The sequence below is a fragment of the Rhinoraja longicauda genome, chromosome 4, assembly GCF_053455715.1.
Source record: "Rhinoraja longicauda isolate Sanriku21f chromosome 4, sRhiLon1.1, whole genome shotgun sequence".
Lineage (NCBI taxonomy): Eukaryota > Metazoa > Chordata > Chondrichthyes > Rajiformes > Arhynchobatidae > Rhinoraja > Rhinoraja longicauda.
The window spans coordinates 40,083,238-40,095,545 of NC_135956.1; the positions used below are offsets into that span (position 1 = coordinate 40,083,238).

General features: G+C 44.2%; 1 protein-coding gene across 3 annotated transcripts in view; it reads left to right on the top strand.

Annotated features, from left to right (window-relative positions):
* fam135b (family with sequence similarity 135 member B) overlaps positions 1–12,308 on the top strand; it is a 306,137-nt gene that overhangs the window by 191,271 nt on the left and 102,558 nt on the right. For all 3 annotated transcript variants that reach the window (XM_078397568.1, XM_078397570.1, XM_078397569.1), the window contains 2 exons: positions 6,790–6,963; positions 8,745–8,871. In XM_078397568.1, coding sequence (XP_078253694.1) covers positions 6,790–6,963; positions 8,745–8,871 — 301 coding nt within the window. The remainder of the gene's footprint in view (positions 1–6,789; positions 6,964–8,744; positions 8,872–12,308) is intronic.

Consider the following 12,308-nt stretch of genomic DNA (forward strand, 5'->3'; position numbering starts at 1 on the left):
CTGTTGCTCCACTGCGATTTCTCCTCAAGGTATATCCACTTTGAAGAAGTTCTCCTCCTCTCTTCGACGAGTGTTTAGCAACATGCTCTCTCGCTGCTCCCCCTCTGTGATTTCTCCTGCCCTCCTACTCTACGACCACATTTTGACACAGACTCGCTACCACAGCCACATCTGCTCTCCTGGGCAGCTTGCAGCCCAGTGGTATGAACATCGACTTCTCCCACTTTAGATAGTTCCTCTGTCCCTCTCTTCCCCTCCCCTTCCCAGATCTCCCTCTATCTTCCCATCTCCACCTATATCCTTCCTTTGTCCCGCCCCCCTGACATCAGTCTGAAGAAGGGTCTCGACCCGAAACGTCACCCATTCCTTCTCTCCTGAGATGCTGCCTGACCTGCTGTGTTACTCCAGCATTTTGTGAATAAATACCTTCGATTTGTACCAGCATCTGCAGTTATTGTCTTATACTTTCAGATCGAGACACTCTTTAATTGTTTAGAAAATGTTTCTTCTTCTATTTTTCTAATCAAAATAGATAATTTCACATTTTCCAAATTTATATACCGTTTGCCAGATCATTACCCGCTAACCTAACCTGTCCATATCCCTTTCTAGCTTGTTTATGTCCTCTTCATTAATCTTCATATCAGCAGCCAACTTAGCAACAGTACCTTCAATGTTATTTTGTTATTACATAAAACATAAAATGGCGAGGACTTTGTTGTGACGCACTACTCATTACATCGTGCCAACTACAATTTAAAAAAACTATGACAATGCTCTGCTTACTGTTCGCCAGCCGCAGAGAAAGACAATTCTCTTTTTATTGATTGCTCCGAACAGCTTGAGGATAATGGTGGAGAATTGCTTACTGTGGTGACATTTACAGAGAATCTCATTGTTGTCTCCGCACCCAAGGCAGAATCCATTATTTAGTAATTTAGTCCAAGCTTGCTTTCCGGACTTTTTTCACGGACGGCATCACATGATTATCTGTCGCTTTCCTTGTAGGTCTGGCCCTCGGACAGTATAAAGTATGAATGCAGTTTGAAAAGGCTGCCTGCAAAAATTATTTGCTGTCAGGCTTAGAAACTGCTTTCCTGTAGCTGAATGACAATAAAAAAGAACATTGAGTCATCACAGTAAAAGCCAATGAAAATTTCAGTTTTAAGTTCTGAAGTTCTTAGAACAGCATTCTTGCATTACACCAGTTTCAGCACGTGTTAATTGTTATTTATTGCAAGATCTTGCAGCTTTCCATACGTAACCTAGCAGCAGTTGCTTTGGCAGTTTGGCCTTTCAAGTGCAGGATAATGCATGCAGCACCCATGTAGCAACTGGAGAGCACGGGTGCTTAAAGAATGCATGCTGTAATTATGGAATGGTGCTGGGAAAATGCTTCCAGGGGATTAGAATGACCCATAAAGCCTGGTGAAGTGCAGTATCCAAAGGAAACTTATTCTTTGTGTAAGGGAGCTATGGGGGTCCTTCAAGGCTGCAGTTGGGCATTCATGGCAGGAATCCGAAATATACTGCATATAATACGGCATAATATTACTACTACTACAACTACTGCAACTACTACTACTACTAATAATAATAATAATGCACATGCTGATAAAACAGACTATGCAGCAGATACTCAGCAAATTTGCTGGCATTTTGTATTTTTACTCCTTGCAGGAGATTGCCAAAGATCTTTATAAGTGGTAATGGGGTTTGGGTGTTTATGGATGATCGTGCTTCAGGGAAGCCTGCAATGCGGACAAATGTCTATGGCTATTCTGCCGCCTTCTGTGGGCTGAAGAAGAATTCAATTAAGGAGTATGGAGTTTGGGGAAACTGGCTACTGTTCCAGCAAACAGCAATCAGTGAGAAGTGGTTGGAATCAGCAGTAATGGTCTGGAATGGTCTTGGGGCTAGGAAAGTGGAAGTAACTGATCAAAGCTATCAAGGCATATGCTTGAGCCTGGATTAGAAGCAAATGTCGATCTCAGCAAGAAATCTAGTTGTAGTTAGTAACAATCCCTGTTCCAGGAGTACACTGGCCCTATCCCTGAACTCTACCTCCGCCACATTGACGACTGCATTGGTGCTACCTCTTGTACCCATGCAGAACTCACTAACTTCATCAATTTCACCACTAATTTCCATCCTGCTCTTAAATATACTTGGACCATCTCCGACATCTCCCTGCCGTTTCTGGATCTCACCATCTCCATCACAGGAGACAGTGACTGACATCTACTACAAACCCACTGACTCCCATAGCTATCTTGACTACACTTCCTCCCACCCTGTAAAAATTCTATCCCCTACTCCCAATTCCTCCGTCTACGCTGCATCTGCACCCAGGATGAGGTGTTCCATACCAGGGCATCAGAAATGTCCTCATTCTTTAAGAAACGGGGGTTCCCCTCTTCCATTATAGATGAGGCTCTCACTAGAGTCTCCTCAATATCCCACAGCTCTGCTCTTGCTCCCCCTCCCCCTATTCGCAACAAGGACAGAGTCCCCCTTGTCCTCACCTTCCACCCCATCAGCCGTCGCATACAACAAATTATCCTCCAACATTTCCACCACCTCCAATGGGATCCCACCACTGGCCACATCTTCCCATCTCCACCCCTTTCTGCTTTCCGCAGAGACCGTTCCCTCTGTAACCCCCTGGTCCACTCGTCCCTTCCCACCCAAACCGCCCCTTCCCAGATACTTTCCCCTGCAACCGCAGGAGATGCAACAGCTGTCCCTTTACCTCCCCCCTCGACTCCATCTAAGGACCCAAACAGTCTTTCCAGGTGAAACAGAGGTTCACCTGCACCTCCTCCAACCTCATCTATTGTATCACTGCTCCAGATGTCAACTTCTCTACATTGGCGAGACCAAGCACAGGCTCGGCGATCGTTTCGCTCAACACCTCCGCTCAGTCCGTCTTAACCAAATTGATCTCCCGGTGGCACAGCACTTCAACTCCCCCTCCATTGTCAGAGTGCGGCCCAGCGCAAATTGGAGGAACAGCACCTCATATTTTGCTTAGGTAGTTTACACCCCAGCGGTATGAACATTGACTTCTCCCACTTCAGGTAGTTCCTGCTTCCCCTCTCTTTCCCCTCCCCCTTCCCAGTTCTCCCACCAGTCTTCCTGTCTCTGACTTCATCCTATCTTTGTCCCGCCCCCTCCCCTGACATCAGTCTGAAGAAGGGTCTTGACCCGAAACGTCACCCATTCCTTCTCTCCTGAGATGCTGCCTGATCCACTGAGTTACTGCAACATTTTGTGTCTACCTTCGATTTAAACCAGCATCTGCAGTTTTTTTTCCTACAAATCTAGTTTGAAGTTTGCCTTTTAAGTAGCACAGTTGCACGAGGAAATAAGAGTTGATTAAAGCTGATTGATCTCTGAGCAAAACTGAATTTTTTATGTAGACGAGGTTTGTACAGGTGAATTTTGAACATTATACCATCACTGACATCATTTGAGGGAGTTTTGTGTTAAAAACAAAGTGCTTGGGCAAATCAAAATCAGGCAGAACTTGCTGTAATTTGATAAAAGACCTGGAAATGGTTAAAGTCCATTTTCAATTACACAGCTCTATTTTATTTCCAAAGTTATCTAAAAATCTGCCACCAACTTGGGAATAGTTCAGAAAGGTAATTGACATGGGTTTAGAAGGTTTCTAACATATTCATTTTTACATTGACCTATCCATTTTTTTTTGTTTAATTATAGAAATGGGATAATTGCAATGATGTAGAGAGAATTAGAAAGTGTATACATTTCTTGACTAAAAACAAAAACTAATGGGAAATAGTTCATTGGCATAGAATAACGCGACATTCTGATTAATAATACATCGTGTTTAGATTGGCTCATACTTTCCACTGTTTAATTATGTGATGTTTAGATTTAGATTTTTAGATTATGAGATACAGCGCGGAAACAGGCCCTTCGGCCCACCGAGTCCGCACCGCCCAGCGATCCCCGCACATTAACACTATCTACACACACTCGGGACAATTTTTACATTTACGCAGTCAATTAACCTACATACCTGTACGTCTTTGGAGTGTGGGAGGAAAACGAAGATCTCGGAGAAAACCCACACAGGTCACGGGGAGAACGTACAAACTCCGTACAGACGGCGCCCGTAGTCGGGATCGAACCTGAGTCTCCGGCGCTGCATTCGCTGTAAGGAAGCAACTCTACCGCTGCGCCACCGTGCCGCCCTATTCACCAAATACTGTTACTAGTAAGCCCCTGTTACATGTGATTGACATTTAGTTTAGAGATTTAATTTAGAGATGCAACATGGTTAAAGGCCCTTCGTCCCACAGTGATCACCTAAACACTAGTTCCATGTTATCCCACTTGTTCATCCTACACACTAGGGGCAATTTACAGAAGCCAATTAACTTACAAACCTGCACGTCTTCGGAATTAGAAAACATAGAAAGCATAGAAAATAGGTGCAGGAGGAGGCCATTCAGCCCTTCGAGCCAGCACCGCCATTCATTGTGATCATGGCTGATCATCCCCAATCAATACCCCGTGCCTGCCTTCTCCCCATATTAAAGAATTGGGAAGAAACCCAGAGAAAACCCAGAAATTCACAGGATGAAACGTACAAACGCCACACAGACAGCACGCAGTCAGGATCAAACCCGAGTCTTTGTCGTGGTGAGGTAGCAGATCTATCACTGCACCACTGTGCCGTCCTGTAAATCAAGGTTACATTTCTACACTGGAAACGTCAGCATAACTGGAGTTCAGTACGCCTTGTGGCTAGTATATCATTACATGTCATGAGCATATTTAAAATATATCTTTCATGTTACATGTAGAATTTTGATGTTATCAGGAACACATTGGAGTTCAAGTACTATTGTTTTAGTCACTTGTGGCAATATTAGATTTGTGGAATTTAGAAGTGGGAGCTAGGTGTAACTGTGAATTACAGCTGGTATAATTCTGAGAATACCAGTCATTTCCTCTCACTATGAATGTTGATTGACACTGTGAAAATATTTTGACTTCTGTTGTTGCTATGGAACTGTTCTGACAGCACAGGCATTATTTCATTAAAGAGAAATAGAAAGGTGAAGCCTTCACCTTTTCTTGCGCTTCTGTGACACCAGCACAGTCTCTGTGCTTTCGTCCCCAAGGGTGTAAGGTAGGGGGAGAGGGGATGGTGGAGGGAGATAGAGACGAGGTGCTTGCCGTTTGACAGTGTTCACTATTTTGGATTTATCTCAGCTGGATCTTGCAACTGGGATAACAGTAGCAAAGTAAATTTGAATTGTATGCAGTTTTGGTCTTCAAATTTGAGGAAGAACATTCCTTTACTATATAATTACAAACCCTTAGCCCTTCACTAGGAATTACTGTAGTCAGAGGGTGATGAATCTATGAAATTTATTGCTGCAGACAGCTGTGGAAGCCAGGTCATTGGGTAATTTTAAAGCGTAGATTGATGTTCTTGATTTGTTGGATGGGTTAAAATTAATGGGGTGAAGGCAGGAGAATCGGGTTGAGAGAGAAAAATAAATCAGCCACAATCAAATGACGGAGTGGACTTGATGGGCTGAATGGCCTTTTATTTATTTATTTATTTATATATTTGATTTGATAGCATCGATATGGAAGCAACATTCAAAATCTCGTTGTACTTGTACAATGACAATAAAGGATATTGTATTGTTATATTGTATTGTATTTATGCTCCTATGTCTTATGGTCTTTTAAGACGTACAGGTATGTAGGTTAATTGGCTGGGTAAATGTAAAAATTGTCCCTAGTGGGTGTAGGATAGTGTTAATGTACGGGGATCGCTGGGCGGCACGGACTTGGAGGGCCGAAAAGGCCTGTTTCCGGCTGTATATATATGATGATGATATGATGATAGAGAAAAAGGTACTTTCATTTATAGAATACATTTTGCCACCTCATTCCATTACAAAGTTAACAATAATCAATGATATACATTGAATTGTAGTCACTGTTGCGATGTAGGAAATGATTAAATAAGTTGGTTTAACTCTTATTGATTGAGGGTTAAAAATTGGTTAGTGCACTGGAGGGAACATCCCTTTCCTTTGAAGTATTGCCATGGGTCTTTTGCATTAATCTTCGAGGGCATACAGGAAATCTGGTCCCAGACTAAAGGTTACTCCTTCAGGACTGCAGTCTAATGGTAAACAAGATGTTTGTGGTCCAGTCTCCAGAAAAATACGTTGACCCCACAAAGTTTATGAAGGTACCATTTGAACCGTGGTCCGCGGCAGATAACTCAGCATCACAACCACGGATAGTTTGGTTCATCTTGGTGTCTTCCAATATCCTTTCAAGCTTGCTGCTGGGCTTAATTCAGCAAGATTCACCATACTTCCCACAAGTTCTAGGATCTGTCTGCTTCCTATTAGCATCATCTGGCCTGAAGCATGTGAAATAGGTATCCAAAAAAGCAAAATCGGGATGGGTACCATAAACACACAGGTGTATGAGGTAGAGAGCAGGTTATTTCTGGCTCGCTGTCAAGGCAAGGCTTAATAAAAGTGGGCTTAGTAATTCCTGAATCACAGAGGGAAACAAATCCAGAATCATCCTGTCCTTTGTAACTACAAGTCCCTACGTTTGCGCCATGAATACCTAAGATTTTATGGCTGAGTGGCTTCTTAAAGGCAATCCACTCAGGATTTTTTGAGAGCATTTATCCTCATGGCTTAATGTTAAGGTGTCTTTGTAAATATTTTGTCTCCAAATTGACTTTGTAATCTATCTTCTGCTTGCTTACAGATTGAGTGAAATTGCAGGAATACCTTTGATCAGTAGCCGAAGGCTGGGTCTTCACTTCCATCCCAGAAGGGGTTTGCACCATCATGTACCCGTTATGTTTGACTATTTCCACCTCTCGGTCATATCCGTCACTGTGCATGCATCACTTGTTGCGTTGCACCAACCCTTGATAAGGTACAGTAGTGCAAACTTTCATATTTTCTCAAGAAAATAAATTATAAGGTACCCCTTCTGCCGCAGCCTATTTTCAATACAGAGTGATCAAATTCAAAACTACATCTATTTAGATACATTGCACAGACAAGATAGACACAAAGTGCTGGAGTAACTCAGTGGGACAGGTAGCATCTCTGGAGAGAAGGAATGAGTGATGTTTTAGACAATAGACAATAGACAATAGGTGCAGGAGTAGGCCATTCAGCCCTTCGAGCCAGCACCGCCATTCAATGCGATCATGGCTGATCACTCTCAATCAGTACCCCGTTCCTGCCTTCTCCCCATACCCCCTCACTCCGCTATCCTTAAGAGCTCTATCCAGCTCTCTCTTGAAAGCATCCAACGAACTGGCCTCCACTGCCTTCTGAGGCAGAGAATTCCACACCTTCACCACCCTCTGACTGAAAAAGTTCTTCCTCATCTCCGTTCTAAATGGCCTACCCCTTATTCTCAAACTGTGGCCCCTTGTTCTGGACTCCCCCAACATTGGGAACATGTTATCTGCCTCTAATGTGTCCAATCCCCTAATTATCTTATATGTTTCAATAAGATCCCCCCTCATCCTTCTAAATTCCAGTGTATACAAGCCCAATCGCTCCAGCCTTTCAACATACGACAGTCCCGCCATTCCGGGAATTAACCTAGTGAACCTACGCTGCACGCCCTCCATAGCAAGAATATCCTTCCTCAAATTTGGAGACCAAAACTGCACACAGTACTCCAGGTGCGGTCTCACCAGGGCCCGGTACAACTGTAGAAGGACCTCTTTGCTCCTATACTCAACTCCTCTTGTTACGAAGGCCAACATTCCATTGGCTTTCTTCACTGCCTGCTGAACCTGCATGCTTCCTTTCATTGACTGATGCACTAGGACACCCAGATCTCGTTGAACTCCCCCTCCTCCTAACTTGACACCATTCAGATAATAATCTGCCTTTCTATTCTTACTTCCAAAGTGAATAACCTCACACTTACCTACATTAAACTGCATCTGCCATGTATCCGCCCACTCACACAACCTGTCCAAGTCACCCTGCAGCCTTATTGCATCTTCCTCACAATTCACACTACCCCCCAACTTAGTATCATCTGCAAGACCCTTCTTCAGACTGCATTTTGTGACTATCTTTGGTGCACCAGCATTTTATGTCTATCGTCGGTGTAAACCAGCATCTGCAGTTTCTATCTAAACATTTAGGCTACACAGATAAGTTCTTCAGTACGCTGCTGCGTAAAAAGTGACAGAAAATAAATTTATACTTGACTATATTTTAACTGTGAGATACTCAATTTAGCTGGATACTGGTTGGAATCACAATACTCATGTCTACAACTCAAATGTCAGACAGTAACTGCTTCAGGTTGGCCGCTATTAAGTTGTGCCTTGTTATAAATGGTGAGTATTTATTGAGAATGACAATACAATCATCTTTCAGGTAAAGCACCATGAGATATTTTTTCTGAGATAATCAAGCACAAATAAAGTGTAAAATGAGCAAGCATGCCAAAGTCAAATAAGGTTTACTAAGCATCTACCTGAAGTTCAAAATGACCTTCAACTTATAGCATTACATTAATGGAAAAGGGAAGGAAAGGATTCTAACTCCCACCCTAACATTCCTCATTGAATTTAACCATAAAATGTCTTGTTCTACACTGCTCAGTCTCGTCTCAAAAAATGGGACAAGCTTATATTACTTCTTCATCTTTATTGAGACTTTTTTATTATATCTCTTTAGTTTTCCTCGCTTGGGCAAAGGCTCATGGCTGAGTAAAGGAGGTCAAGAGGTGGAACCTGATACATCTAATGTAACTCTCGAAAGCCTGGTGCTTGGACCCAGTTATTACAAGCAACTCACAGTTGAGGTAAGAGAGGTTCCGATTCATTGTTTACCAAATGATATTTTCCAGGATTTCACATGGTTTGTTTTGATTATTAGTTGAACCTAAGAATCACTGTATAAGCAAAGCACAAAGTGCTGGAGGAACTCAGCGGGTCATGACAGTATCTGAGGAGGGAATGGACAGTGAATGTTTCAGGTTGGGTCCCTTTTTCAGACTGGCAGGAGTAGGAGCAAGAAAGCTGGAAAAGACAGGAAGGGTCGAGCCATCCCTCCCCAGATGCTGTTGATCCTCCAGCACTTTGTGGTTTGCTCAAGATTCCAGCAGCTGCGGTTTCTCCGTCACTTAATGTGGTTCTTTGCAGCTTCAGGCGAAACAGAAGAAAAGAACAAGAGCTTAAGAGGGAGAAGAGTTAATTAATAATGATAAAGAAAAGTTGTTGGAGAATACTGGCACTGCCCCCCAATGGGTCAGGGTTTTAGCAAGGAGAATGCAAAGAAAGACAGCATTAAGCTACACTTCAACCAGCCTGACTTAAATGGAAGAGGAAATGCATGATCTGTTATTAAAAATATATTTAGAAAATAACTAGACTGGCGTGGACCCGTTGGGTCCAAACTTCTCCTGCAGGCCCCAGCAACCCCCGTTGGGTCCAAACCTCTCCTGCGGGTCCGGCAACCCACCCCCAACTGACGACCCGTTGCCAGCCGGGGAGTCTCCCCCAGGGCCATGGGCGGGCGAGGAGGGAGAGGAAAGGGGAGAGGGAGCCACTAGCCCAAGCCCCGGGCGGCCATCGCGGCGGCCAGAGCGAGTCGTGGACCCGTTGGGTGCAAACCTCCCCTGCAGCGGCAGCTCAATGGCGACGGCCATCTTCTTTGACCCTCTGCCGCCGTGCTGCACCACGGGAGGAAGGTCAAGCACGGAGCACGCCAGGACGGGCGCCGGTCCTCCTGGCGGTGCGGGGAGGGGGGGGTGCATTTATTAAAGTTTATTCAGTTAATTGCTTTTAAAATGTAAGAAAACTTGATCAATCGAGACCGGAGGTGAATGGTGAGTAGGGTGGGCCTAAAATTGTTGCGCTATCTGTACCGTTTTGGCTGTATTTCGGGAACAAATATATCCACAAAGCCACAAATATACAAGATGAGTGTTTTAGTAATATATATACTAGACCAAGTGGACCCGATGAGCCCCCCAGCACCCTCTCCTCCCCCTCCCCTCTCCCCCGTCCTCCCTCCCCCCTCCCTCCTCTCTCCCACTCTGCCTCTCCCTCCCCCTCACCCCTTCCCCTCCCCACCTTCCACTCCCCCCCACTCCATCCCCTCAACCCCCCCCCACTCCATCCCCTCAACCCCCCCTTATCCTCCGACCTCCCTCCCTCCAACCCCTCCCTCCCTACGAGATAGATTTAAACTTTAAAATGTGAATAATTTAAAAAATATAACGCAGATTTCAATGAAACTTCTTCCATTAGCTTCAAAGGGACGACGGTGAGTAAGGTGGGCCTAAAATTGTCGCACTATCATGTACCGTTTTGGCTGTAGTTCAGGAACAAACAAACAAACAAACGAGAGTTTTAGTATATAGATACTAGACCAAGTGAACCCGTTGGGCCCAATCCTCTCCTAATTGGTGCAGCACCCTCTCCTCTCCCCCTCCCCTCTCCCCCCTCCCCTCTCCCCCTCCCCTCTCCCCCTCTCCCTTTGCCCCCCCTCCCCCCTTCCCCTCCCCATTCCCCTTCCTCTCCGCCCCACTCCATCCCCCTCAACCTCCCTTCTCCCCCCTCCCTCTCTCCCCCACTCCCTCCACCCCCTCCCCCTCCCACAATAGACAATAGGTGCAGGAGGAGGCCATTCGGCCCTTCAAGCCAGCACCGCCATTCAATGTGATCATGGCTGATCATTCTCAATCAGTACCCCGTTCCTGCCTTCTCCCCATACCCCCTGACTCCGCTATCCTTAAGAGCTCTATCTGGCTCTCTCTTGAATGCATTCAGAGAATTGGCCTCCACTGCCTTCTGAGGCAGAGAATTCCACAGATTCACAACTCTCTGACTGAAAAGGTTTTTCCTCTTCTCAGTTCTAAATGGCCTACCCCTTATTCTTAAACGGTGGCCCCTTGTTCTGGACTCCCCCAACATTGGGAACATGTTTCCTGCCTCTAACGTGTCCAACCTCTTTATAATCTTATACGTTAAATCTCACTAAGAGATAGATTTAAACTTTAAAATGTGAATAACTTTAAAAATATAATGCCGATTTCAATGAAACTTCTTCCATTAGCACCAAAGGAACGACAAAGGTGGGCCTAAAATTGTCGCGCTATCGTGTACCGTTTTGGCTGTAGTTCAGGAACAAACTACATTTATTTACTCCAGTATTTTGTGACTATCTTCGGTGTAAACCAACATCTGCAGTTCCTTCCTACATGTTATGATAGGTTATTTTTTAATGTGTAACTATGACAACAAATTAAAGAGATACTGCTTATTTAGATTTTCTAAAGTAATTTGTTCATGTGCTACACAAGAAGTTGTTATACCAGATTAGGGCAGGGATTGGGCTTGTATATGATGGACTGTAGATTGGTTGACTGACAGCAAATTGAATGGGCTATTTTCATGTTAGAAACTCTCTGGGTGAAAAGGTTTTTCCTCGTCTCAGTCCTAAATGGCCTACCCCCTATTCTTAAACTGTGACCCCTGGCTCTGGACTCCCCCAACATCAGGAACTTTTTCCTGCATCTACCCTGTCCAATCCCTTAAGAATTTTATATGTTTCTATAAGATCCCCTTTCATCCTAAATTCTAGTGAATATAAACCCAGTCGATCCATTCTTTCATCATATGTCAGTCCCACCATCCTGGGAATGAACCTGGTGAACCTACGCTGCACTCCCTCAATAACAAGAATGTCATTCCTCAAATTAGGAGACAAAACTGCACACAATACTCCAGGTGCAGTTTCACCAGGGCCCTGTACAACTGCAGTATGACCTTCTTGCTCCTACACTCAAATCCTCTTGCTGTGAAGGCCAACATGCCATTTGCTTTCTTCACTGCCTGCTGTACCTGCATGCTTACTTTCAGGTTGGAAGTGGAGTGCCCATGAGGATCAGTGTTGAGACCTCAGCAGCTTACAATCTGAATGAATAATTTAAATGAGACTGTGAAATACACATGTTTGTTGACAATAAAAGCTTGGTGGGAAAGTAAGCTTGAAAAAGCATGCAAAGTCGGCTGCTAAAGGAGCTGAATAGGTTAAATGAGTAACAAAGAAAAGACATGTTAATTCATTGGGCAAGAGATGCAAGTGCAATGTAATAAAGGGAAGTGTACGTATCACTTTACTAAAAAAAGGAAAAGCAGAATTATTTTATAAGGGTTGAAGGGATAATGAACAATGACTGGGATGAGCATTGAGCGCTGTGGTAGACTGTAGCCGAGTGTTCTTGTTCAAATG